The sequence below is a fragment of the Sciurus vulgaris genome (assembly GCF_902686455.1).
Source record: "Sciurus vulgaris genome assembly, chromosome: 19".
In the NCBI taxonomy this organism is placed as follows: domain Eukaryota; kingdom Metazoa; phylum Chordata; class Mammalia; order Rodentia; family Sciuridae; genus Sciurus; species Sciurus vulgaris.
In genome coordinates this window covers 25,023,953-25,046,943 of record NC_136480.1, presented here as the reverse complement: position 1 = coordinate 25,046,943, position 22,991 = coordinate 25,023,953, and the positions used below count along the sequence as shown (strand labels likewise).

The 22,991-nt window shown below is 44.7% G+C and overlaps 1 protein-coding gene across 2 annotated transcripts; it reads left to right on the top strand.

Annotated features, from left to right (window-relative positions):
• The first annotated feature begins 8,310 nt into the window (after positions 1-8,310).
• KBTBD8 (kelch repeat and BTB domain containing 8) lies at positions 8,311-22,540 on the top strand. 2 transcript variants are annotated; one of them, XM_079122517.1, is made up of 4 exons: positions 8,319-8,390; positions 8,734-8,941; positions 13,006-14,120; positions 16,757-22,540. In XM_079122517.1, the coding sequence occupies exons 1-4, from the start codon at positions 8,375-8,377 to the stop codon at positions 17,218-17,220; spliced, it is 1,803 nt and encodes a 600-aa protein (XP_078978643.1). In that variant the 5' UTR covers positions 8,319-8,374; the 3' UTR covers positions 17,221-22,540. The 2 variants fall into 2 exon arrangements, with proteins under 2 accessions (XP_078978644.1, XP_078978643.1); XM_079122518.1 differs by lacking the exon at positions 8,734-8,941 and having other exon boundaries at positions 8,311-8,390.
• Positions 22,541-22,991: the final 451 nt, after the last annotated feature.

Here is a 22,991-nt window from a genome sequence, read left to right as displayed (position 1 = left end):
CCTAGACCCCTCTTCACAGCAGTAGTGCAGCTCAGATTCACTCAACAGACCTGAACAAATCTTCACCCCCCAGGCCCCTCTTCACAGCAGTAGTGCAGCTCAGATACCCTCAACACCCTCAACAGAGCTTCACCGCCCCCCCCCCCGGCCCCTCTTCATAGCAGTAGTGTAGCTCAGATTCACTCAACACTGTGAACAGAGCTTCACCCCCCAGCCCCCTCTTCACAGCAGTAGTTCAGCTCAGATTCACTCAACACCCTGAACAGAGCTTCACCCCCCAGGCCCTTCTTCACAGCAGTAGTGCAGCTCAGTTTCACTCAACACCCTGAGCAGAGCTTCACCTCCACAGACCCCTCTTCACAGCAGTAGTGTAGCTGAGATTCACTCAACAGACCGGAACAAATCTTCACCCCCCAGACCCCTCTTCATAGCAGTAGTGCAGCTCAGATTCACTCAACACCCTCAACAGAGTTTCACCGCCCCCCCCCCCCGGCCCCTCTTCATAGCAGTAGTGCAGCTCAGATTCACTCAACACCGTGAACAGAGCTTCACCCCCAGCCCCCACTTCACAGCAGTAGTGCAGCTCAGTTTCACTCAACACCCTGAGCAGAGCTTCACCTCCACAGACCCCTCTTCACAGCAGTACTGTAGCTCATATTCACTCAACAGTCCTGAACATATCTTGACCCCCCAGCCCCCACTTCACAGCAGTAGTGCAGCTCAGTTTCACTCAACCCCCTGAGCAGAGCTTCACCTCCACAGACCCCTCTTCACAGCAGTACTGTAGCTCATATTCACTCAACAGTCCTGAACATATCTTGACCCCCCAGCCCCCACTTCACAGCAGTAGTGCAGCTCAGTTTCACTCAACCCCCTGAGCAGAGCTTCACCTCCACAGACCCCTCTTCACAGCAGTACTGTAGCTCATATTCACTCAACAGACCTGAACATATCTTCACCCCCAGACCCCTCTTCACAGCAGTAGTGCAGCTTGGATTCACTCAACAGACCTGAACAGAACTTCACCTCCCCATACCCTCTTAATAACTGTCACATCCTCTTTAAGGAAAAATGAAGCAATCTTTCCTTCTTTTTTCCTTCCTCCCTTCCTGTTGCTGGAGATGAGACTCAGGACCTGGCACATCCAGGCAAGTGCTCTGTTGCTGCTTCCCTGGAGCTCGAAAGAACTCCACCCCCATCTCCCTGCAGCTGTTGGAGTTCCCTGGAGAACCTGCTTCTCACACTATGCTGTTTGTGTGGGTGTTTTGTGGTCTTCCCTCTTACTTGAAAAGGGTTAAGCCTGCACAGGTAGCACAGTGCATCCACACAGACTCTTCAGTCTACCAGAGGGCTGACTTGGTTTCACTTTCACTTCATGCCTGGGTGCCCGCATGCTTTTGTACTTAATATTTGTGCCAAACCGCTCATCAGCAAATTGCAAAAACCATGGTCCTTTCTGCTAAACTCTTAATCTTGTATCTTCTTAGGAAAAAGTCATTTCCTTAACAAAGATAGCCAGGGAGTGAAAGGCTTGGCTGGCATTTACCAAGACAGGTGTAAAAGGGGCCAGGTTTTTGTTTTTTTTTTTTTTTTAATGAAGAATGAGTACAGTAATTAAATTTCCTATGTTACTTCGGAAACCTCATAAATAAAAGAATTTCAAACTGGGTTCAGGTATGCTGTTTTGACCTTCAACTTGAGTAATTAATAGTGTTTGAATTCTATTTGCCCTTTAAGCTTGAACTCCCTGAGGAGTCTGTGGGTTAACATGGAAAAACTGGCAATTTATAGATTCTGTATATGCCAATCATGTCTGAAGTTTTCTTAAACTTCTTGGACACTCTGGGCTGGGAACACTCTTGAGCATGGCCACACTGGCTCTCTTGGTTCTCAGGACTAGCCTTTGGAGCCACAAGTTGACAACCCACCCACCCACCTGCATGTGTCAGGTGAGCAGCTTCCATCCTGGACCGGAGGTCCCACAACCCTCAGCTCCAAAGCCCAGAGCAGGAGACAAGATCTGACACCTTGGGAAATGTCTTTAAGACTAAGTCCTAACACAAGCAAATGCCAGAAGGTCAAAAACTCTTCAGAGCTGTCTACTTATAACCTCCTACTGTATAGTATAGAGCAGTCCCTCCAGCTGCCTTCCCCTCTACAATCAGGTGTGCTCCACACAGTTTGCTCATGAACGCAGCAGTTAGAGGCTGTTCCTTGGCCACTCGTGGGTGACCACATCCTGACTGCCCAATCATGGTAGACCGTCCTTAGGAAAGCGTGCTCCTATGCAGGTCCTGCAATGGTTCATATCCAAGGCCAGGGTCTCTTTTGTCATGTAACATTCTTTTCCCATCTGAACTAACCCTTGCTTAACCAAGGTGGCAGGAATATTTGTGGTTCATTCTGTTTTAAATTTGAATTTCAAAGTATCTGTGAAGAAATATATGATCAAGTCTCTTGTCTGGAACTTGGCTGGATGTAGCAGGGCCACTTCTGAAAATGAGCATCGTGTACCTGAGGGTTACACGACGCCCAGGGCTCCTTGCACAGTGCACGCAGGCCACACTGCAGACACTCCAACGGCACAGTTTCCATCTCAGTAGAGTCGGGGGTGGAGGAAAGTGTGAAAGTCATGCCACTTTCTCATCCTCAGCCCAACTCACATTGGGGGCCCTGGTTCTGTTACAGGAGCCGGCCTCGGAATGATGGCACTGAGCCAGCTCTCTGGCCTCTGCCCACTGGGTGCCAGCAGCAATGCCCAGGCCCCCAAATATGACACCCAAACTTGTCTCTAGCATTCCGGAATGTCCCTGCAGGACCACTGTGGCCCAGAGGAGGCCCCACAGGAGACAGTCATGGCCTGTTTCTCCCATGGGGTTGGAGTGGATGCTCATCACGGCCACTTGGTCTTTGCGGGCATGTGCACCTTCATCGCCACGACACACGGCCTTGGTCCTCTTCACCTGGGTATCACTGCACACATCACAGTCCAGTGAGGGCTGCCTGTCTCTGGTGCTGCCAGCCAGATGCCCCTGGCTTTCCTTCTCCTGAGAGTGGCAAGCATGCACTTCCCATCCTGCTTCTGCTGGGGTGGCCACTGACTGGTTCTGAGTGGCAGTGAGGCACAAGCCCAGTGGGAGCTGCACAGCTAGCGCGCCATCCGCTGTACCTCTGTGATGGTGCCTCAGCAGGGCAGTGAGCAGAGCCCTGCCGGCTGTGGACAAAGTACCTGGCACCAGAACCGGATGGCTGGAGGTCCCGAGGCAGCATCTGTCCCACAGCACATCTCCACCTCTCCCACCACACGCAGGCTCCTTCAGTGCCACAGACCTGTGGAGTGGGGCACCTGCATGCTTGGTTCTTGTCCCCTCAAGTCTTGCAAGGCTACTGATGGTGGCCCGCCTGTGAGACACTCATCTGGGAAGACACTGCACCTCAGCTCATTGCTCCATCTCAGCCGCGATAATCTGCAAAGTGGTTAATTTGCCATGAGAGCTGCAGCAGATGTTTACATAAAGCAGCTTCTCTAGTTCTCATAACAGAGCTCTTGTTAGCCAGCTTATAAAGTAAATTCGTGGACTCTGGCAATGAGGACATGCACATCTTTGGACAGTCATTATTCTGGCTATCATATCCATTTGCCAATTTCATATTCACTTATGCCATTAATTTCCTGACTACTTTCTCAGGCAGTGGTGCAGGGCCTTGACCCTGGACCTCTTGCCAGCTATGCAGACACTCTTGACCACTGAGCTACACCTCCAGCCATATCATGTGACCTTCACTGAGAGTCTTACAAATGCCAGGCAGTGGATGGCTGGTGAGAATGCAGAGAGGAAAAATAACTGTACACAAAGCAATATGTATGAAAACCACAGTACCAAATGAGGTAAGAAACAGAGACCCTTGGTGTGAAGCCATCACGTGAGTCACGTCAGCATGTAAAATACCAAGACACCTTTTACAAGACTAGAAACACACGAAGGTCCACATCCAATCTATCCTGATATCATTTAAGGTTGGAAGAGGATGAGAGCAGAGACTGTGATTAAGGGGACAGTTCTTATATAACAAGAGAGATGGGCCTTAGGGACCAGAGGAATGGATGAGTTCGACTCTGTGAAGTGCATATTTAAAAAGAGTATGAACGAAATGGTTTTCCATAGACACAGCCCCGCACAAATGTAAACCAAAACAGAACTGTTACCCTACGGGAGAGCCCACAGCGGGAGGGGCCCTGAGCAGAGGGCAGTGTCCTGTGTTAGGGGCTTCCAGGGGACGACTTCCCTGGGGACATTTCAGTTTCATGTCTGGAGGGACCGCAGTGTCTCATGGGGGGGCCCCAGATGCTATTAAGCACCTGAGGACACAGGGCAGCCTGTCAGCAGACTCACCTGGCAAAACATCCTGGGTGCCCATCGGGCATCACCAGAGTGGACGGTGGACCTGCGGAGGGCGAGGCACAGGGCCGCGCTGCCCAGGCAATCCCATGCCCTGGCGACCTGGCATGCCTGCACGCTGCACTTGCTCGCCATGGTCGAGGGGCTCCTTCCCACCACCTGGGGCCCTCTGTGCACCTTAGCTCCTGGTCTACCTGCCAAAGACTGCTGTCCACCGACTCTCCTTCCAGTCCATCGGGCTTCTCAGCCATGCCATGAGCTTAACAAATCAGACCACGATTAGAGTTAGAGGGAACCAGAGGCGTTTCCACCCTAGTGTTCCGTTTCTGTTATGAGCCAGTGTCCACACAGAGAAGAGGGTCTGTCTCCAAGATCAACAATGGTTTGGCTCCCAAAATCATTCCAAGTCTGAAAACCACCGAATAAATTAGATGTATATACATGGTGTAGATACGTATACACACACACAAATATATATAGTAATTTAAAATTATTTATTGGAAAGACAAAAATATTAAATTGTTATACCACTAAAATTATCAGTTTGGTTTGACCAAGTCAAAATAGTTTAGCAGGGCTGGGGGTGTAGCCCACAGGCAGAGCACTTGGCTAGCAGGTGAAACGCCCTGGGTTCAATTCCCAGCACTGTGCGAGCACTCTTGCTCACACACACAGTTTACCAGGGTGACTTCAGCATTTCCTTCTAGCCTTTCTTTTCTTTCAATTTCTTGGAGCGTTAAAATATTAATCCTAATAAATGCTTTTGTCTATTCATGACAGAGGCTCATTTTCATTGTGTTTGACATAAAACAGACGTGCTAAATGAGAAAATCCTACTACCTGTAATTTCCTGTACAGTGTCATTCCCAGCAACCTGTGTATGTAACCAAAAGAGAGTTGCCTTGGAGCCAAAGCCCCTGTGTAACTATGGGCAAGTTATTGAAAATCCCCCGGCCTTACTCTCCTCATTTGTAACACTGTTGTGAAAAAATTAAAACAAGAATTTAAATGAGATAAAGTAGGTACCATGTCATTCATTTCCCTATTTCAATTCCTGAACCAAGTCCCATCAATATTAAAGTATGAACAGTGAATTCTTTATCTTGTAGGTCAAACCAAGCTAAAGCAAAGGGAAAGTGTCCCAGGCTTCCATGGTCTTCCTGTAGTTCTGCCCAGGCTAAATCCCACACACTGAGCACAATCATTCCTTAGCATTCACTGGGTGAAATACGCACTCTGTGCTAACTAGAGGCTTCTGGGGGCTCTGATCTAGTTGATTTTCATTTGAATGTTCCATCTCACAGATCAACTGTGACTTCCTTGAAGTCAGGAACTACTTCCCTACTTTCTGCCTCTTCCTTTTCTTCCTTCCATCATGAACTTTCTTCACAGAGTCAATTTTGAACGCTGGTGGAGGGGCGATAAATATTTTTGAGGAATTGAATAGTTGTGCCACTAGTTTCATAGTCTCCATTTTTATGTATATACTAAATTCCAAATACTTAAAATATAAATGGATGCATTTTAATATCCCCAGTATGAACGAATTCAGTGATTCACAAACTTCAACCTTCTATTATTACCACATTGAATTCTTACATGACCTCGACAGGCATAAAAAATACAACAACATTTGGAAATGCCCAGTGAACTTACTGTTAATACCTATGTATAAAGCTTTGTATTTAAAAAACCAAATCATATGCAATCTGCGAGGTTCTAAAAAGTTCTGAAAAAACAATTCGGTCTTTGTGACTGCATTAAATTTATATTGAAATGCTTGCTTTCGGTGCTTCTTTCCAAGCATGAATCCGGTCAACACAAAAGTCTTTAGCAAGGAAAAATGTCACACAGAGCATGTCAAGAAGGCTGAGGAGGATACGCACGTGAGGAAGTCATTTGAAGGAAGGTGGGAGTCTCCAGCATTCCCGACTTTCGTTTCATACAGCTCCGGTCACTTCCACAGCCTCAGCGGGTATGGAAAGGGAGACTGGAAAACCGCAGAATCGACATGCAGAAGGTTCTGCGCTCTTGGACGCGGCCTTGGTGGGTGCCGCTGTTATTCTGGCGCGGTGTCATGATCGACAGTAGCCCAGGCACAGCTGATAGCTGCTAAAACGACGTTCTCTTCAGGTGGAAGCCACGTCCTCATTCTTCAGATCTGCTGCCTTCATCACCCTTCGACCCTGGCTGCAGGTTAAATGTGAAGACTGCTCTTCTGGCAACCAGCCAGGATCACAGCGACTCTCCTTGCTTTTGGTTCCTTGGTAAGAAACATTCTAATAATGAAGCCCTAAATGTCTAATCTGAAAGAATTATAGGTCCTTCAAATACTCTGGTTTGATATTTCAATTTTCATCCTTAGTAGAATTTACTATAAACTCTACATGAGAACATTGCTTCAGAGAACAATATAGTACTTCGCACTTTAAGAGGAAGACTTATTACTGTTGCTGCTGCTGTTCCAGATTGTCAGCAGGTTTAATAGATTCTTATTAAAATACAAATTAGAGCTACCTTATTATAAAACAAAGCTGTAACCTCTGGCTCTTTGGTATCAAGCCCAAAACAAAATCACCTTAGTATTCTTGAAGATCATTGAGAAGGAAGAGAATTGTCAACTCAATTTTGAAATCCTCTTGTTTTTAATATGCATCTTAATGAAATCTTTACTACCATCTGTCCAGTAAAATATAATTGCAACTTTGTAATCATAAATTGTCATTTTTTTCTGTTTACATTTAGAAATCTTTGTGGGTCAATCAGAAATCTTTCTTTTAATTAATCAAACTATTGCCAAGCCTGTGGGTTAATTAGTTGAGAATTCCTTCAGGATTCAGTAGAAATTCCCCTGTTCTAAAAGGTTTGAAAAGACTATTAAGTTTGAACTTCAAATGAACAACAATAATAATTAGATAGGGCCCTAATAATTGCATGCCCTGAAACTTTATTTGCTAAATCTGAGAACCCTGATGATTTATGCTATTTTTCTTAATATCATCAATATTGTGAGCAAAAACATTATTTGAATAAATCGAACTCATAGAAAATGGACATTTAAAGTTACCAGAATCAAAAACGAAATCAAATTCATCCTTGCAGAACTGTGCAGAAAGGATTTTCATAAAATCATAAGTGCCTAGGGACATCCTTAAACCCCAATCAGAAGGAAACACGACTTCCTATTGACTTGCATGGTATTATTGTACGTGCATGTTTACATTTCTAGTGGACGGAACACAACTGGTTTTCGTCATTCTCTTTCTCAGTCACAACCTGAATCCCAATATCCTTTATTAAGCAGATCCCTGTCTCTAATAAAATTCTTTCCCATTCACTGGTAACTGACCCTTACATTAAACGGTCCAGCATTACCAATGCTAGTTCATTTGTGTTTTACTTTTTTTTTAAATAGTAAGTATCAACAAGGTGGCAGGCTCCCTGTTAGATGCCAGAAACGCACGAAGAGTAAATCAAAACAAGTCAACAATAAAATTTCCCTTCTTTCCAAAGGCTTGTAGCCACCCACACACACTCTCTGCACCTGCTACCGAGTCGGCCAATAGGAACTCCGGCATGCCTCCGCGCTCCACCCCTACCCGAGTCAGCCAATAGGAATCCCGTTCTGGCCCCGCCCGGTCCGGCGCTCCACCCCCACTCAAACTGGCCAATAGGAATCCCGGCCTGGCCTCGCGCAGCCCCTCCCTCCACCTGCGCCCCAGCCGGCCAATAGGAACCCCGGCCTGGTCTCCGCCTGACCGGACCACGAGGGTGCGAGACAATGAAACTACATTTCCCGGCGCGCACGTTCACACATTGTAGCCAATCAGCGCCAGTAGTTCTCGATTTGGGGGCGGAGCCGGGCTAAGAGGCAACCCCATTGGCTCGGAGAGCTTAGAAGAGCCGGAACCCGGGAGCTAGAGAAGCGAAATGACATTTCCTCTTTAAAGAGCTGGAGCCGGGCCCAGCGCGCAATGGCCGCGTGCGCAGGTGGGCATCGCGGGGCGCGGGGCGTGCGCAGGTGGTCTCGGCTGGGGGCTGGGCCGGGCCTAAGGCGGGGAGGGCGGCCGGGACCCGGCGGCGGGGAGCCTTTCGCGTCGCGCCGCGGCGGCGGAGCCGGCTCTGCGGACGCCGACCTCGCCGGTGCCGCCGCGCGTCCCTTGGCGGGCGCGGCGCGGGCGCGCTCGGCGGAGGCCGCCAGGTCTTGCCACAGGCCGGCCCCGCGGCCCTGCTGACGGACGTGCGCGGTACCGGGGGCAGGGCAGAGCCGAGCCGACCCGCGACGCGCACCGCCCGTCCTGGCGCGGTCGTACGGCTGGCTTTCTCCTCCTAGATTTAAGCAAGTCCCCCACGCCGAACGGGACTCCGTCCGCGGACGCAGCGGGCGAGGCCGTGGACCCCTCCCACGCGTGCAGTGTGCTGCGGCAGCTCCGAGCCATGTACGAGGAGGCGCAGCTGACGGACATCGTGGTGGAAGTGGACCACGGGAAGACCTTCTCCTGCCATAGGAACGTGCTTGCTGCCATCAGCCCCTACTTCAGGTACCAGGGCACGACTGCGCCGTCCGCCCCGGCCCCTCCCGTCGTCCCCGAGGTCGTGGTCACACCGGGAAGAGACGAGTGGGCGGAGGGCCTCGCCCCCACGGGGCCCTGCTTCTCACTTCAGGGACTCCTCCAGGGTTCAGGTGGTTGCTTTAAAGTTAGTTGTTTGGCGTTAATGACCAAGAAACATAGATGTGTGCTACTGGATATGGCAGCCACTAGCGACATGTCGCCGTGTAAACAAAATATTTGAAGTTCAATAAAAAACCCAGTTCCTCAAACACTAAACACATTTTAATTGCTCAGTAGCCACTTGTATTGCTACTTAGTTGCTGCCGTATTGGGCAGCACAGATAACCAGCATTTCCATCATTAAAAGTTTTATTGAGAGCTGAGACGGTAGCTCAGTGGCAGGGAGCACCTGGGAGCCTGCCTAGCACGTGTGAGTCACTGACTAGGTCCCATCCTCAGCACCGCCTAAAAATAAATAAATAAAGGCAAAAGATATCTTTTAAAGTTTTCTTGAGCAGTGCTGTTTTAGAATCTGTTCCAAAAAAATTATTCCTGATACATATTTTTTTAGTATGTGCATCTCCTTTAGAGTTTTAAAACATAGAAACCTGTTCCTTTACAAACAAATGACCATTCAATAGTTTGTTTTAAAACTATTGGGGTAAAAGCAGCAGAATAAAAATGAATATAGTTTCTGTGTCATAGGCACCAAACTAATGATTATTTCCAAGATTTCAGAAGCATTTCTATGCTGTTTTTAATTTATGTTGGTTTATCATAAAATGTTGAAAAGTAAACATTTAAAACTTGGGTCTGAAAAAATTGCTTCCTACTCTTAAGAAGAGATTCATGGAAAAGGTAGTTTCCTGCCTGAGGGTAACCTCTTCTGTTTCAGGTGCTCAGTTGCCCTTCAGTGTTCAATAGTGGTGCACGAATGACAGTAAAATCATCTTTTTGATTCTTAATGCTCTTTTCCTGCTTACACGTGTAGGGCACATAGCAGTATAATGTTCCAGATGTAGTTTCTGGTTCCTCTTTCTCAGAATGCTTGGTTAAAAATAGTTACTGGGTCTGATGCTTATGATGTGATCATTTAGACTTGCCTTGGGTAGGTCATTGGACTACTGAGTATTGTTTATCACAAGACAGTGAGCTGGAAGGAAAAAAGATGGAACTCATTCATGCAGGAGATGTGAAGTTTGACCTGGCAGTGGAAACTCCCCGCGAGACTGACTTGTCCACACTATTGAATAATTATGTGTTCAAATATGTGGCACAGTTTCTCCTTATCAAGCTCCAAGCCAAGCCTACTTCACATGTATTACCTTATATCATCTTTATAATCCCATCTGGGTACAATTATTATTCCCATTTTACGTATGAAGAAACTGAGGCTTAGAGAGTGATGCCTACCTCATCTGACTTCTATAGCAGAGGCTAGAATTGATTCCAGGTCCAGACTTCATAGTTACTGTGTGACTCTTAAGGAACAAGAGTGGGTAAAGTCCTCTTCAAAAGAGTCTTTCAAAAATGTTGATTGTATTTTAGGTTTGAATGATAAAATAAATAAATGAAACTCCAAAGGGAAAATGTCTATTTTATGAAATTTTATATTCTAGCTTATATTTTTAAGAGTCAGAATTAATGAAAATTAGCTGTGAGGGCCCAGACAAGTTACTTTAAAAGAAGTATGCTTGCAATAAATTTTCTTAATTTCCACAGTGTGCTTGGAAAACTTTCTGAGCATAAGATATGTGCAATTAAATAAAGACGTGTTGCTAGGAAACTGAAGGATTAGTTTCTTACCTCTTGCTAGAATTTTGGTACAGGAGTTTTTTGGCACCAGGGCTACTCTTGATGTGGAATCTGGAAAGTCATACTTAATAATTTCTAAGTCTTGCATCACAGGTGAAAGAATCAGAATAACTAGAAATCTGGCATGGCTGTTTTATAATCCCATTTGTCAGATTCTTAGAAATGTTTTGCAGCTCACAATTTATTGTGAGGAAGTGTTCCCGCTTTAGAGTTTACATGAAGAACCTGTTAGATCCCTGACCTAGTCAGGTGTCGCTGCTCCTATGTGGGAGACCAACCTGCTTAGGTCAGGATGCATTCCCATGTGGCGATCCTTACCTCCTTTGGGAACTGATCTCCACCTAACGACAGGCTCTAGTTTTCTTTTTAATTGGTGGCTGTATAGGTGAGTCTTTCAGCATTGGAATTGAAAACCAACTCATACATGGGAACATCTAGTTTTTAGTCATTGTGAAAGTGTTTGTGATATTACACTTAAAGTTTACATTATGGAAGTAAAAATAGAACTCAAAGATGATTAAGCAAGCTGGACTCAGTTCTTCCTATACTGCATTTCAAAATCCATTCCACGTATTCATTGAAGACTTCAAAAGTGACTGGAAATCTTCCTACTTAAGGATGTTTTTCATACTATAACACTTTAAATAAAAGTGAAAGGGTTATCACCAATGTTAGATTAATTTCTTCAACAAACCTTAAGCATCCTAGAACTTTAAAACAAAGGTAAATAGTACGCAAATCTTTCCTCAAATGGCTTTTAAAAGAGAGTTGGATTTGATTTTTGTATTTTATTTAATGAGTAGCCTTGAATGAAACCTTAAAGAAAAAAAAGGTAAATGAAGTTTGCAAATGATTTATACTTCATAGACCAGTTATTTAACTATTTAATGTTTTGACCAAGAAAAATTCCATGAATGAATGAATATTTTGAGAAAAAAAAAACATTGACCAAAGTTTGGGATTTAAAGAAAAAACATTATCTCCAAAGAATCATTGACATGTCAAATATTAAACTCTTTAGAAGAAGGCATTATATCAACCCTAATGTAATTTTTATTCATGTGTGTATATAAGTAGGTAAAACATGGTAATTTTAACTAAGATGAAGTATATCTTTTAAGGAAAGATCTTCAAAATGTCAAAGGGTAAGGGAAGTCATCTTAAAAGTCTTACAGACATCAAGGGAACTTTCAAATGCTAGCATCAGTTTAAGGTGTTGGAGAGAAAATGTGCTTTTGAACCTCCTGCTTTTTTCTTAAGGTGAAGTTTCTAGAGATGTATTTTGGGCCCTAGTTGTACGACATCCGGTGGGACAGAGCTTTGTTAGACTGTCCCTCGTGCTGATGCTCTTAACCCTTTGGGCAGGTCAGTCTAAAATGTCATGCCCATAGGCAGCCTGTCTAGAAGCTGAGGCGAGTCAGGACCTGGATGGAGTATGCCAGCTCACATCTTCGTTTGCTTTACTCAAAATAGTCTCCTTTTTTATTGTTGACAGTGTGGGGGAGACGGATGCTCCCTACCACTTTTAATGTGGGCTCTTTGGCTGGGTCTGGAATTAACACAAGAGCTGATTAATGAGAGGAAAATCTAAAAGTTTTCTTAATTTTCCCTGTACATGGGAATCTTCACAAGAGAGCGAAGTCCAAAGAAATGGCCAACGTGTGATGCTTTTTTTTTTTTTTCCTTAAAGGAACAATAAGTTTTTGAGAGAGTAGCAAGGCTGATGGCTGCCTGGACCAGGTTAATAAATCCTAGGGTGTTATTGAGAGGTGTACGGGCCTGGAGGAGGCAGAAACTCCTGGAAGATAAGGGACACTCGGAGCTTGTTTGTTCAGGCTTGCTGCAGCCAGTTGACCAGTTCCTTGGTGATCAAGGCCAGTTTCCATCTTGGTATGTGAAGGACGTTCCTCCCCAAAGCTTCTCCATGGCTTGCTACGTGCAGGGGAAGATAGGCAGTGGCAGTTCCTAGTTACAATTCCTCAAGTGACTTCAGCCTGAGTACTCTACAGTGTGGCATATTTTGAGGTGGCATGAAGTAGGCTATCCTGACAATAGGATTTGGGGGATCAACCAGACCCGCTGCTTCTAGCAGAAGGTCAGTTTTTATCCTTGTGTGGAATATAAGGGAATGTATTCATTTAGTTTCAAAGGTTATCTTTGTGATAACTTTATACTTTAGAAAATTTGCCACAGTAATTTTTATTTGCACAAAATACTAACCATTCTCTCCTCCTTAGATCCATGTTCACTAGCGGCCTTACAGAAAGTACTCAAAAAGAAGTTCGAATAGTTGGTGTTGAAGCTGAATCGATGGATTTAGTACTGAATTATGCCTATACCTCCAGAGTTGTTCTGACAGAGGCCAATGTTCAAGCCTTGTTCACTGCCGCTAGCATCTTCCAGATCCCATCCATCCAGGACCAGTGTGCTCAGTACATGGTCAGTCATTTGGACCCACAGAATTCCATCGGGGTCTTTATCTTCGCTGATCATTATGGTCATCAGGAACTTGGAGACAGATCAAAAGAATATATTCGTAAGAAGTTTCTGTGTGTCACCAAAGAGCAGGAGTTTCTGCAGCTAACAAAAGACCAGCTGATAAGCATTCTGGACAGTGACGACCTAAACGTGGACCGGGAGGAGCACGTGTATGAAAGCATCGTACGGTGGTTTGAGCATGAGCAGCATGAACGAGAACTGCATCTCCCAGAAATTTTTGCCAAATGCGTACGTTTTCCTCTGATGGACGATACCTTTATAGAGAAAATCCCACCTCAGTTTGCACAGGCCATAGCCGTGGGCTGCGTAGAAAGGGCACCGTCCAACACCAATGGGTGCACTCAGAGGCTGGGCATGACTGCCTCTGAAATGGTCATATGTTTCGATGCTGCCCACAAACACTCGATAAAGAAGCAAACAGTGCCTTGTCTGGATATCGCCACAGGAAGGGTGTTCAAGCTATGCAAACCACCAAATGACCTGAGAGAAGTTGGGATTCTGGTGTCACCAGATAATGACATTTACATTGCAGGAGGGTACAGGCCAAGCAGCAGCGAGGTCTCCATCGACCATAAGGCAGAAAACGATTTCTGGATGTATGACCATTCCACCAATCGATGGCTGTCCAAACCATCCCTGCTTCGAGCCAGAATAGGCTGCAGGCTGGTGCACTGCTGTGGTAAAATGTACGCCATCGGCGGCCGCGTGTACGAGGGCGATGGGCGGAACCCCCTGAAGTCTGTGGAGTGCTACGACAGCAGAGAGAACTGCTGGAGGACCGTGGGTGCCCTGCCAGTGGCCCTGGAGTTCCACAGTGCCGTGGAGCACAGGGGGAGGGTCTACGTCCTGCAGGGTAGGTGCCCGGCCAGCCCTGGCAGTGCAGCTCCGTGGGCTGCTGTCCCTGACAGCTCCTCTGCCTTCCCTATCGTAAATGTCAGAACAGCCTGTTCTGTGCAGGGCCTACAAGGAAAGTGCCTGTTGAACCAAAGAGGTGAAAATGCTTGAAAGTGTTTTTACTTACCACTTTGATCCTCCAGGTTCTTTCTGCTCATGTGTTGGTATCATGTGGAATGAGTGTCGTTGACCGTACTCTGTGATAAACAGTGCAGCATTTTGGGAGAACTATTTCAGAGTAGTTTTTAAGACTTTCAACAAGAAAGTAAGGCCAATATGTGGCTATTTTTGCTCTTCAGTAATACGTATAATCAAGAGACATAACAACTGCTGTTTCATAGAAGTTACTGGAAGTTATTGGATTGGTTTAAAAGAGAAAAAAAGCATTAACTGGAGTTAGGTTCTTCAGTTACCAGAAGGTTTTGTAGGGGCCTTATCCTTGCCAGAGTTATGAAACTTGATTGGGAAAGGGGTTGAAATCATGGCCTTCAAGTTTTAGTTTCACTGAAGTTCGTGTTTCCTTTCATAACAGGTTGTTTTCAGTTTCCTTGCACTGAGAACCTTTGCCATGCCTTCTTGCTGTTGCTACTGTAGGAGGGCCTGTGTTTAGCTTCGAGGACCGTGCTCTGGCACGGGAAGACCCAGGAGAAGCACAATGTGGGAGTAAACCTGGTCCTGACTGTGGCAACAAGATTCCCACTTTTTCTCTGGCACCTTTCAGTTGCTTTAATGTTGAATGCAGTGTAGATGCAACCACAACCTCTCTTCCTCTTCTGTGTTTCTTAGTGGGTTATGTTTAGATATTTTCATCACTACTGATTTAATAAAACAGGAAGAGGGGTCACTGTTATGAACATATACCTGATTTTTAAGCCCTTATCCATTTTTAAAAATCATTTTCTTTACTCTAACCCTTTACCTAAAACTTCCTGGAAGTGCTTGAGTACCTTGGCTTCAGGTTAATTTTCCAGAGGGAATAGTGCCTTCTTTTAGTTACACAGAAGCACAGCATGATTTGTGTTTGTTGGTCTTGCCAAAAATATGGAACCTAAGAATGTGTTCTTGTTCCATCCAGTGTTGGGGACAGGTGTGTGGCCCTGTGCAGTGAAGCATGTCTGTGGCTAACTGGCTAGGTGACAGAGGTAGGATTATAGGACTGCCAGAGGAATGCAAAGGTTCTGTATTAATGCAAATACTATAGCAAAACAGCAGTGAATTAATGGGATTTCAGAATAAGCATCATTTAATCTGAGGCTGTATTTTACATATGAAGAATCTGAGGCTCTGGGTTTTCTTAATTGCTTATTGGTTTCACTTCATTAAAGAGAACTTTAGATTTTAAAAATCAACTTTTTATGTGTCTCATCTTTCCTTCCTAAAAAAAATTTGTAGGAAATTTGCACACAATAAAAAGTTTTGATCTCTGCCGCCCTTGTAAGAGTCATGAACCAGACAGAAATAAAGCTAGGACCTAGGTAAAAGGAAGTTCAGATGTCATTGTTGGACCTCTGATGAGAGTGACCCTAATCTAGAAGATTTCAAGGGTAAACTTGATTTAAAATCAGGTATTTGTAATTTAAAAAAAGCCTCTTTACATTAAAAAAAAAAAATGACATGAATTGTACAGTTGTGATATACAAGTTGTGCCTCCCTAAATCCAAAATGCTCCAAACCTGGAACTTTTAAGAGCCACTGTGGTGCCACGAGTGGAAAATTCCATATGACCTCACGACAGGTCGTAAGATGTACATGAAAAACAAATGAATGTCATGTTTAGACTTGGGTTCCATCCTGGGTATCACATGGTATATGCAGACATTCCCAAATCTGAAACATCTGAAATCCGAAGTTCCTCTGGTCCCAAGCTTTCAGGTAGGGGTGTTCAAGCTGTAGTCCGTTGAAATTACAGTTCAGTCTACTAATGGTAAGGTCAGATTTTTATTATAAGATTTTATACAAATGTGATGATTAGCAAAAATTCTTATAAATCTTCACTCATTCTTACAGACATTTTCATATTTTCAGTCTTATTTGGCAAACTCTTTTACTGCCAAATTGACTTAAAATCAACTCCATAAATGACGAATATGTATCTGTCTTATGAAAGCAAGGTTTTCTCTTGTTGAAATTCATCTCTGCATTATAGCAGCACTCAGGTAAATACATCAGTGACCTATAAACACCAACTGAACAGTTGCTTGTGCTGTCTTTCAATTAATTAGATGAATATGTTGCAGATTGTTTATGATTAAGCTACATGTGTATGTTTGTCGTTTGTTCTTACTGGCTGAGTGTTAGTAAGATGCTGTTTCAGAGCTGGCTTGAAATAAACTTTTTGTGACCCACAATTTGCTAGAACAAATGGAACCAAGTTCTTCACTGTTACTTGACCATCAAGCCAGTGTAGCTCTCCCCTCCCTCTGTGAATCAGAAACACACTGATTCAGGTTAACTGTAATATAGTCTGTTATGTTGTTTATTTTAGAAAATGAAATATCCAGAAAATGATGCTTCTTAATCTCCAGTGGTTAGAGTGTCAGCATACAGCCAAAAATTAACATAAAAATGTACGCGTTCTTGTTTTCTTTTTTGTAGGAGAATTTTTCCTCTTCTATGAGCCTCAAAAAGACTACTGGGGGTTTCTGACCCCCATGACTGTGCCTCGAATCCAGGGCTTGGCTGCGGTGTACAAGGACTCCATCTATTACATAGCAGGAACCTGTGGGAATCACCAGCGCATGTTCACCGTGGAGGCCTACGACATCGAGCTGAACAAATGGACTCGCAAGAAGGATTTCCCATGTGATCAGTCCATAAACCCATACCTTAAGCTGGTCCTTTTCCAGAATAAACTCCACTTGTTTGTTCGAGCTACTCAAGTGACTGTTGAGGAGCACGTCTTCAGAACCAGCAGGAAGAATTCCCTGTACCAGTACGATGAGGCTGCCGACCAGTGGGAGAAGGTGTATGAGACCCCGGATCGGCTCTGGGACCTGGGCCGGCACTTTGAGTGTGCTGTTGCCAAACTCTATCCTCAGTGTCTTCAGAAAGTGCTCTGAGAGCAGCAGGCCTCACAGTGTCCCTGGCCTCTCATGCCAGGAGACCTGTCTTAAGAAGTGCTGTCCATACTTAAGAAAGCTGAGTTCTGTGCACAGAAATAGGTGCTCTTACAGCTTACAGCATAGAGGGACTCGCTTTCGCTCTTCCGATGCTTTCATTTCAGTAAGGTAAAGGTGACAAAGTGCAATTATCAGCATTTTCCCCCCGGCATTAAAGTAACCTGTCATCCTAGAGTTTTGTGATAGTCACTAAGGTACTAGAGGAGTCGAGACAACTATGCACTCCATAGCGCAGTTAGGGTGTTACTGGGTGGAGACACCCAGACCAGGTGGACATGACTCTTTATTTTAAATACGGGTAACAATCTGAGGCAATATCACTAGGAGTTGTTTAGCTGTGACCTCTAACACAGAAGCACTAACTTAGATCCTCATTCTTAATATTTATATGTAGTTTGGTGTATATTTTTGTGTACTGTTTTCAAGTGAACTGAGATTTAAATGCATTGTTACTAGAGTTGACTGAAGGAGATACTCAGTCTGAGAACCTTTAGTTAGATTGTTTCATGTTTCCCATATAACTTTAAGTTAAGCTAAAGTTTTAAAGTGGCAGTTACTTTTTCAAGTGCTAACACTGTCTTATTTTTTTAAATCCTGGAAAGGGCTCAGATTTGCAGGTGGCTGGTACTAGCATAAATTAATCTGCGTGTGTGGCTAGCCAGATTTAAATGGTCTGAGCCTGTGCTCTCCTCTCACATGAGTGTGTCAGTTTCTTGGCCATAGTGCTCTACCTATTGACCTGTGATCTCACAGGGTTTGCTAACTGTGATAAGCATGGCCAGGTACTGGTCTAACTGGATTCAGCTGGAGAACAGTCAGACCATTGTACCAAGTTTGCACTAACATGGGCCATTTTATTGCCCTACCTCCTTTTCCAGCCTCTGCCTGTCCAGATTGTCGGTACAGTGAAAGTTAACTCATAATGTGAAGATTTACATCTACTTCTAAAATTTTGTTTTTCAGAAACATAAAAATTTTCCAGTGGTTTAATAGTTTAATGACTTTTAAAATTTCATATTACAATTACAACCTCATTTTTTTTCCTTTTGCACTTAACAGCGATGAATACTTTACATTGAAATACTCGTTCTAACTGAAGGTGATCGAGGAAGAGTGAGCAAACAGAACCATGGCTATCAGTACGAGGTCATTTTTCACATTTCAGTGATTAATTTCTAACAGTGAGTTAGGAATAGTAACATGAAGGACAAACTTGTTTGTGTATCTAAGGCAATATTTGGCTTGGTACCATTCTTTACTCTGCCTAGAAAGACTGATAAAGGATTTAAGTATAGCCCAGTCTGTGCTCAATCAGAACAGTTTGATTTTCTTGAAGAAAGCAAACTGGCATGGTTTGTATTAAAAACTTGCACAAATTGTAATGTGATACTGTGAAACAAATTTAAAACATTGCCTCTTTGCATCACATACCTCGTTTTTCAGTAACTTTCTAAACTTTACAAAGACCTCTACAGGTAGGAACAGTTTTCTGAAGTGGAAGTTCAAGTGGACGGCATTTGTAGATGTAACATTTTAAAATCTAGTCCTAGAAAGCTAGATGTGTGCTTCTTACTGGCTTTGACAGTGTCTGTACTCTTTACAAAGGTTGTCAGCCAGTATCTTACCCCTGCCCCCAGTTTTTTTTTTTTTTTTTTTTTTTTTTGTCTTATGTTTTATCTTCATGCTCTTTGGGTTTTTTGTTTTTTGTTTTTACAATTTTGCATGCTGAGGAGAGGGGAAATTACAACCAGTTTTTGCCAGAGATTTCCATGTAATTTATTTTTGCAAGCTTTGTTGAGTATCTAAGATTTCCTTCCGCTTTTTGACAATCTTATGTATTTAGAAAAGTGTGTTACTTGAAAACATGACAGAACATTGAGAGAGCAGTGTCTGTGTGCCGTATGATCCATGAGAGAACAGTGCTGTGGTTGATTCCACAGCAGCTATTCTGTTGATCTGAACAAGGGTTGATCCTCTTGCTGTAACAGTGTGTGTTGAGAGTGTGATCTAAGTGTAGTGTGTCAAGGCCAAGGCTTGGAATTCGCTGTAGCAGCAGGATACCTACTGAATCTTATATGAAGAACTCTACGTTCTATAGCTCAGATGTCTTGCCACTGTTAAAATGGCTTCAGAAGAGGTCCTGGAAAACAGAGTGCTCTGTGTGGGATTGTGTGTGGACACTACGGCACATTTTCACATGTGACGAGAATGTAAGTGAAAGGCACAGTGGCTGCCGCAGCTTGGGGTAAGTCTGAGGGTCCAGTCCCACGGTAACTGTTTCTGTGTTTGAAGAATGTGTGTCGCACTTTCCTATGTATTTTTTACACATGGAAAACGGGACTTGGTATAACTGTGTCATAGGAAAGTAGAAATTGTGTTATTTTCCATCGTTTTTTGTTTTCCTACAAGTTGATGCTTAAGCATCAGGCAGATTTCACTGGTGCATGAGAAAAGGTGGATGTGATCTGTAAGGAATCAGATTCCCTGTGTGAAGCCGTGTAAGATGGCATTTGATGTTCAGTGCTCAGGTATGTAGTAAGTACTGTAGTCCTATGGGGGCAAATGTGTAGATATTTTTAAATGTTTTGCCGTAATTGCACAGTTTTTTGCATTTTTACCTGATGTCATTGTTTCTTATAATAAAACCTTTTCTGATTAAAAACTTCCAGTGTTGTAATCTGACCTCCAGTGAGTAAGTTTTGCAGAATTAAAATTGTTGGAAGTCATGAAATACTTTGTCGTGATAGATTTTAGTCTGTTAAATATCTGACCTTTGGTGGAGAATGAAGTAGTCTGCATGGCTGTGTATAAAGTTCGTGAGGTTCTGATGAAGCTCACTTGTCTCGGCGGCTCCTTGGTTCTGCTGCTCTGTCCTGAGCGGTTCCTGCCCTTCACTGAGGCCTACGCCTTCATGGGCCATCTGTCAGAGTCCTGTGCTGCTCCCTCTATGCAGGTGCCCCTTCTGCCACCCCACCCTGCCTGAGCCAGCCCGCCTTGTCTGTGTGGTGCAGCAGCCCCTGAGCCTGAATACCTCTGCTGTCCTTGACTCTTAGGGGGATTCCCCTACAGCAGTCTGAGCAATGCCATTAAAACATGAGTCGGGTCACGTCCCTCTTCTGCTCAGGTTTCCCTGGTGACTTCCCATCCCCCCCAGATGAGAGCCAGATTCCTCACCTGCATGATCTGCTCCCCAACCCCACCACTGTGCCAACTCACTTGATTCCAGTGTGCTGGGGTGCAGCCTTCTTCCTGCTGCATCTCGTCACAGAAACCCTGACAGCCCACTGGCTTGTCTGCTAAAGTGTTTCCTCCGCCGGGTGCCTGCCCTGAGCGCCGTGGTTTCCACCTCCTTCTACCCATCCCACCTGCCTTCCCTGCCTTTCCCTGTCTTCCCCCATTAAAATGTCCGCTCCCAGAGGCAAAGAGTGGGCTTCATTCTCCACTGCACTTCAGAGCATTGCCTGGCGCAGAGACAGGTGCTCGTGGCATGGTTAAGGAAGAAAGGAGTTTTCAGGTAGACCTCAGACCTCAGAGCGCCCTGAGAGGTGGCAGGACCAGAACTCTCTTCTGCTTTATCAAGTAGGACATGCAGAGATTGAAGGTCACTGAACAAGGGGCTGCCTGGGCCGGAAGCCGAGTCCTACATTCCTCCGGGTTCTGCACATTCTGTTCCAAGCCAAACGCACAGAAGATGATGTTCCCTCCTTGGATTAATGGTCACCTCTCCAGAGTTCCTTTTCTTCCAACATTGTTATTTAAAACACCTACTGTGATTCTCTTCCAGGGAAGAGAAGAAGGGCAAATAGCCTCTCTATTGCCCCATCTGCACCTCCTTCCGCACCCTGTTACTGTACCAACAAGTCACTATTACACATTCTGGCAGAGATGCTAGAAAAGTGGTGATTTTGACCTTAAGCATATGGCAGGATGTATAGTGAAGCCATTTGGACCTGGTGCTCCATTTTGGAGGGGTATTTATTCAATTCTCTGATAAACAAGGGGATATACAGGTTTTGTGTGTGTCCTGTGCATTTCAAGAGATGGGTCCATTTCATCTACATGAATACGGGTGTGGGCAGAGAGTTGTTCATCATATCCTATGTCCACGGAATTGGTAGTGATTTCTGATGTTGGTAGTTTGTTTCTTCCTTTTGTTCTTCAGTCACTTGCTAGAGGCTCATCAATTGTGCTGGTTTCCTCCAAGCATTAGTTCTAATGATTTTTCTCTGTTGTTTCGTGGTTTCAATTACATTGATTTCTTTGATCTTTCTTCTTTTTCTAGTAGTGCATTTAATGCTGTAAACTGCTCCGTATCATTTTTGTAGCATCCCACAAATTTTGATATGTTGTATTTTCATTTTTAGTACAAAATATTTTCATCATACCCACTTGGAGAATATGCCCTTTCATAACTACATGATACCTCTTTTTAATTCTTGATAATCTTTCTGCTTCTGAGGTCTTCGCTGTCTGAAACTACTGTAGCCTCTTGGCTTTCTTACACTTTGTGCTAACTTGATTCCTCTTTTTCTTCTGACCTGAGTCTGTGTGTGCAAACTGGGTCTCTTGCAGACAGCTTGGAGCTGGACTTTTCCTCATACACTGGTGGTCTGTTTCTATGTGGCTTGTTTAGAGCACTCGCATTAGGGTGCTTCCTGATATCTGCCATGTTCGTTGCTGTTTTCTGTTTGTCTATGGTTCTGTTTTGGCTCATTTTCTTCCTTTCTCTTGTATTGACCTTTTTTAAATTTCTCTGTTGTATCTGCTCTTAACACATCGGTAATACTTTGAATTTTTTCCAGTGGTTGCTGGTTCACATGATCCAAGGCCAGCAGAGAGGGCACTGTATCACGCCCTGAGCACAGCTGCCCAACAGCAGAGTTGCCAGCGCTTGCTCTGCTTTCTGCAGCCTGCCTTGTTCAGTTCATGTGGTGTGACGTGCTGGAGCTGCTCGACATGTTTGTGTTACCTTTACTTTGCAGTTATTCTTTTAGATCAATCCATATTAAAAGGGATGTTTGACCTTCATTTATGCCTTCCCTGACAGTGTCCATTCCTTTGTGCAGGTCTGAATTTCTGGTCTAAATCAATTTCTTCCTGCCTAAACAACTTCCATTGACCTTGTTTGCAAGGCAGGTCTGCAAATGAAAAGTCCTTCAGATTTTGTTTGCTTTATTCCTCTTCGCTGCTGGAAGATTATTTTGCAGGCTGCAGTGAGTAGTCCAGACTCATTCGGACCTTCAGTAGCCTGTGCCTCGGGCTGCAGTGACTAGTCCTGACCCACTGAGTCCTTCACTGCCTGTGCCTCGGGCTGCAGGGAGGAGTCCTGACTGACTCAGTCCTTCAGTGCCTGTGCCTCGGGCTGCAGTGACTAGTCCTGACCCACTGAGTCCTTCACTGCCTGTGCCTCGGGCTGCAGGGAGGAGTCCTGACTGACTCAGTCATTCAGTAGCCTGTGCCTCGGGCTGCAGCAAGCAGTCCTGATTGACTCACTCCTTCAGTGCCTGTGCCTCCTGCTGCAGTGAGCAGTCCTGACTGACTCAGTCCTTCAGTGCCTGTGCCTCGGGCTGCAGTGAGCAGTCCTGATTGACTCAGTCCTTCAGTGCCTGTGCCACCGGATGCAGGGCGGAGTACTGACTGACTCAGTCCTTCAGTGCCTGTGCCTCGGGCTGCAGTGAGCAGTCCTGACTGACTCAGTCCTTCAGTGCCTG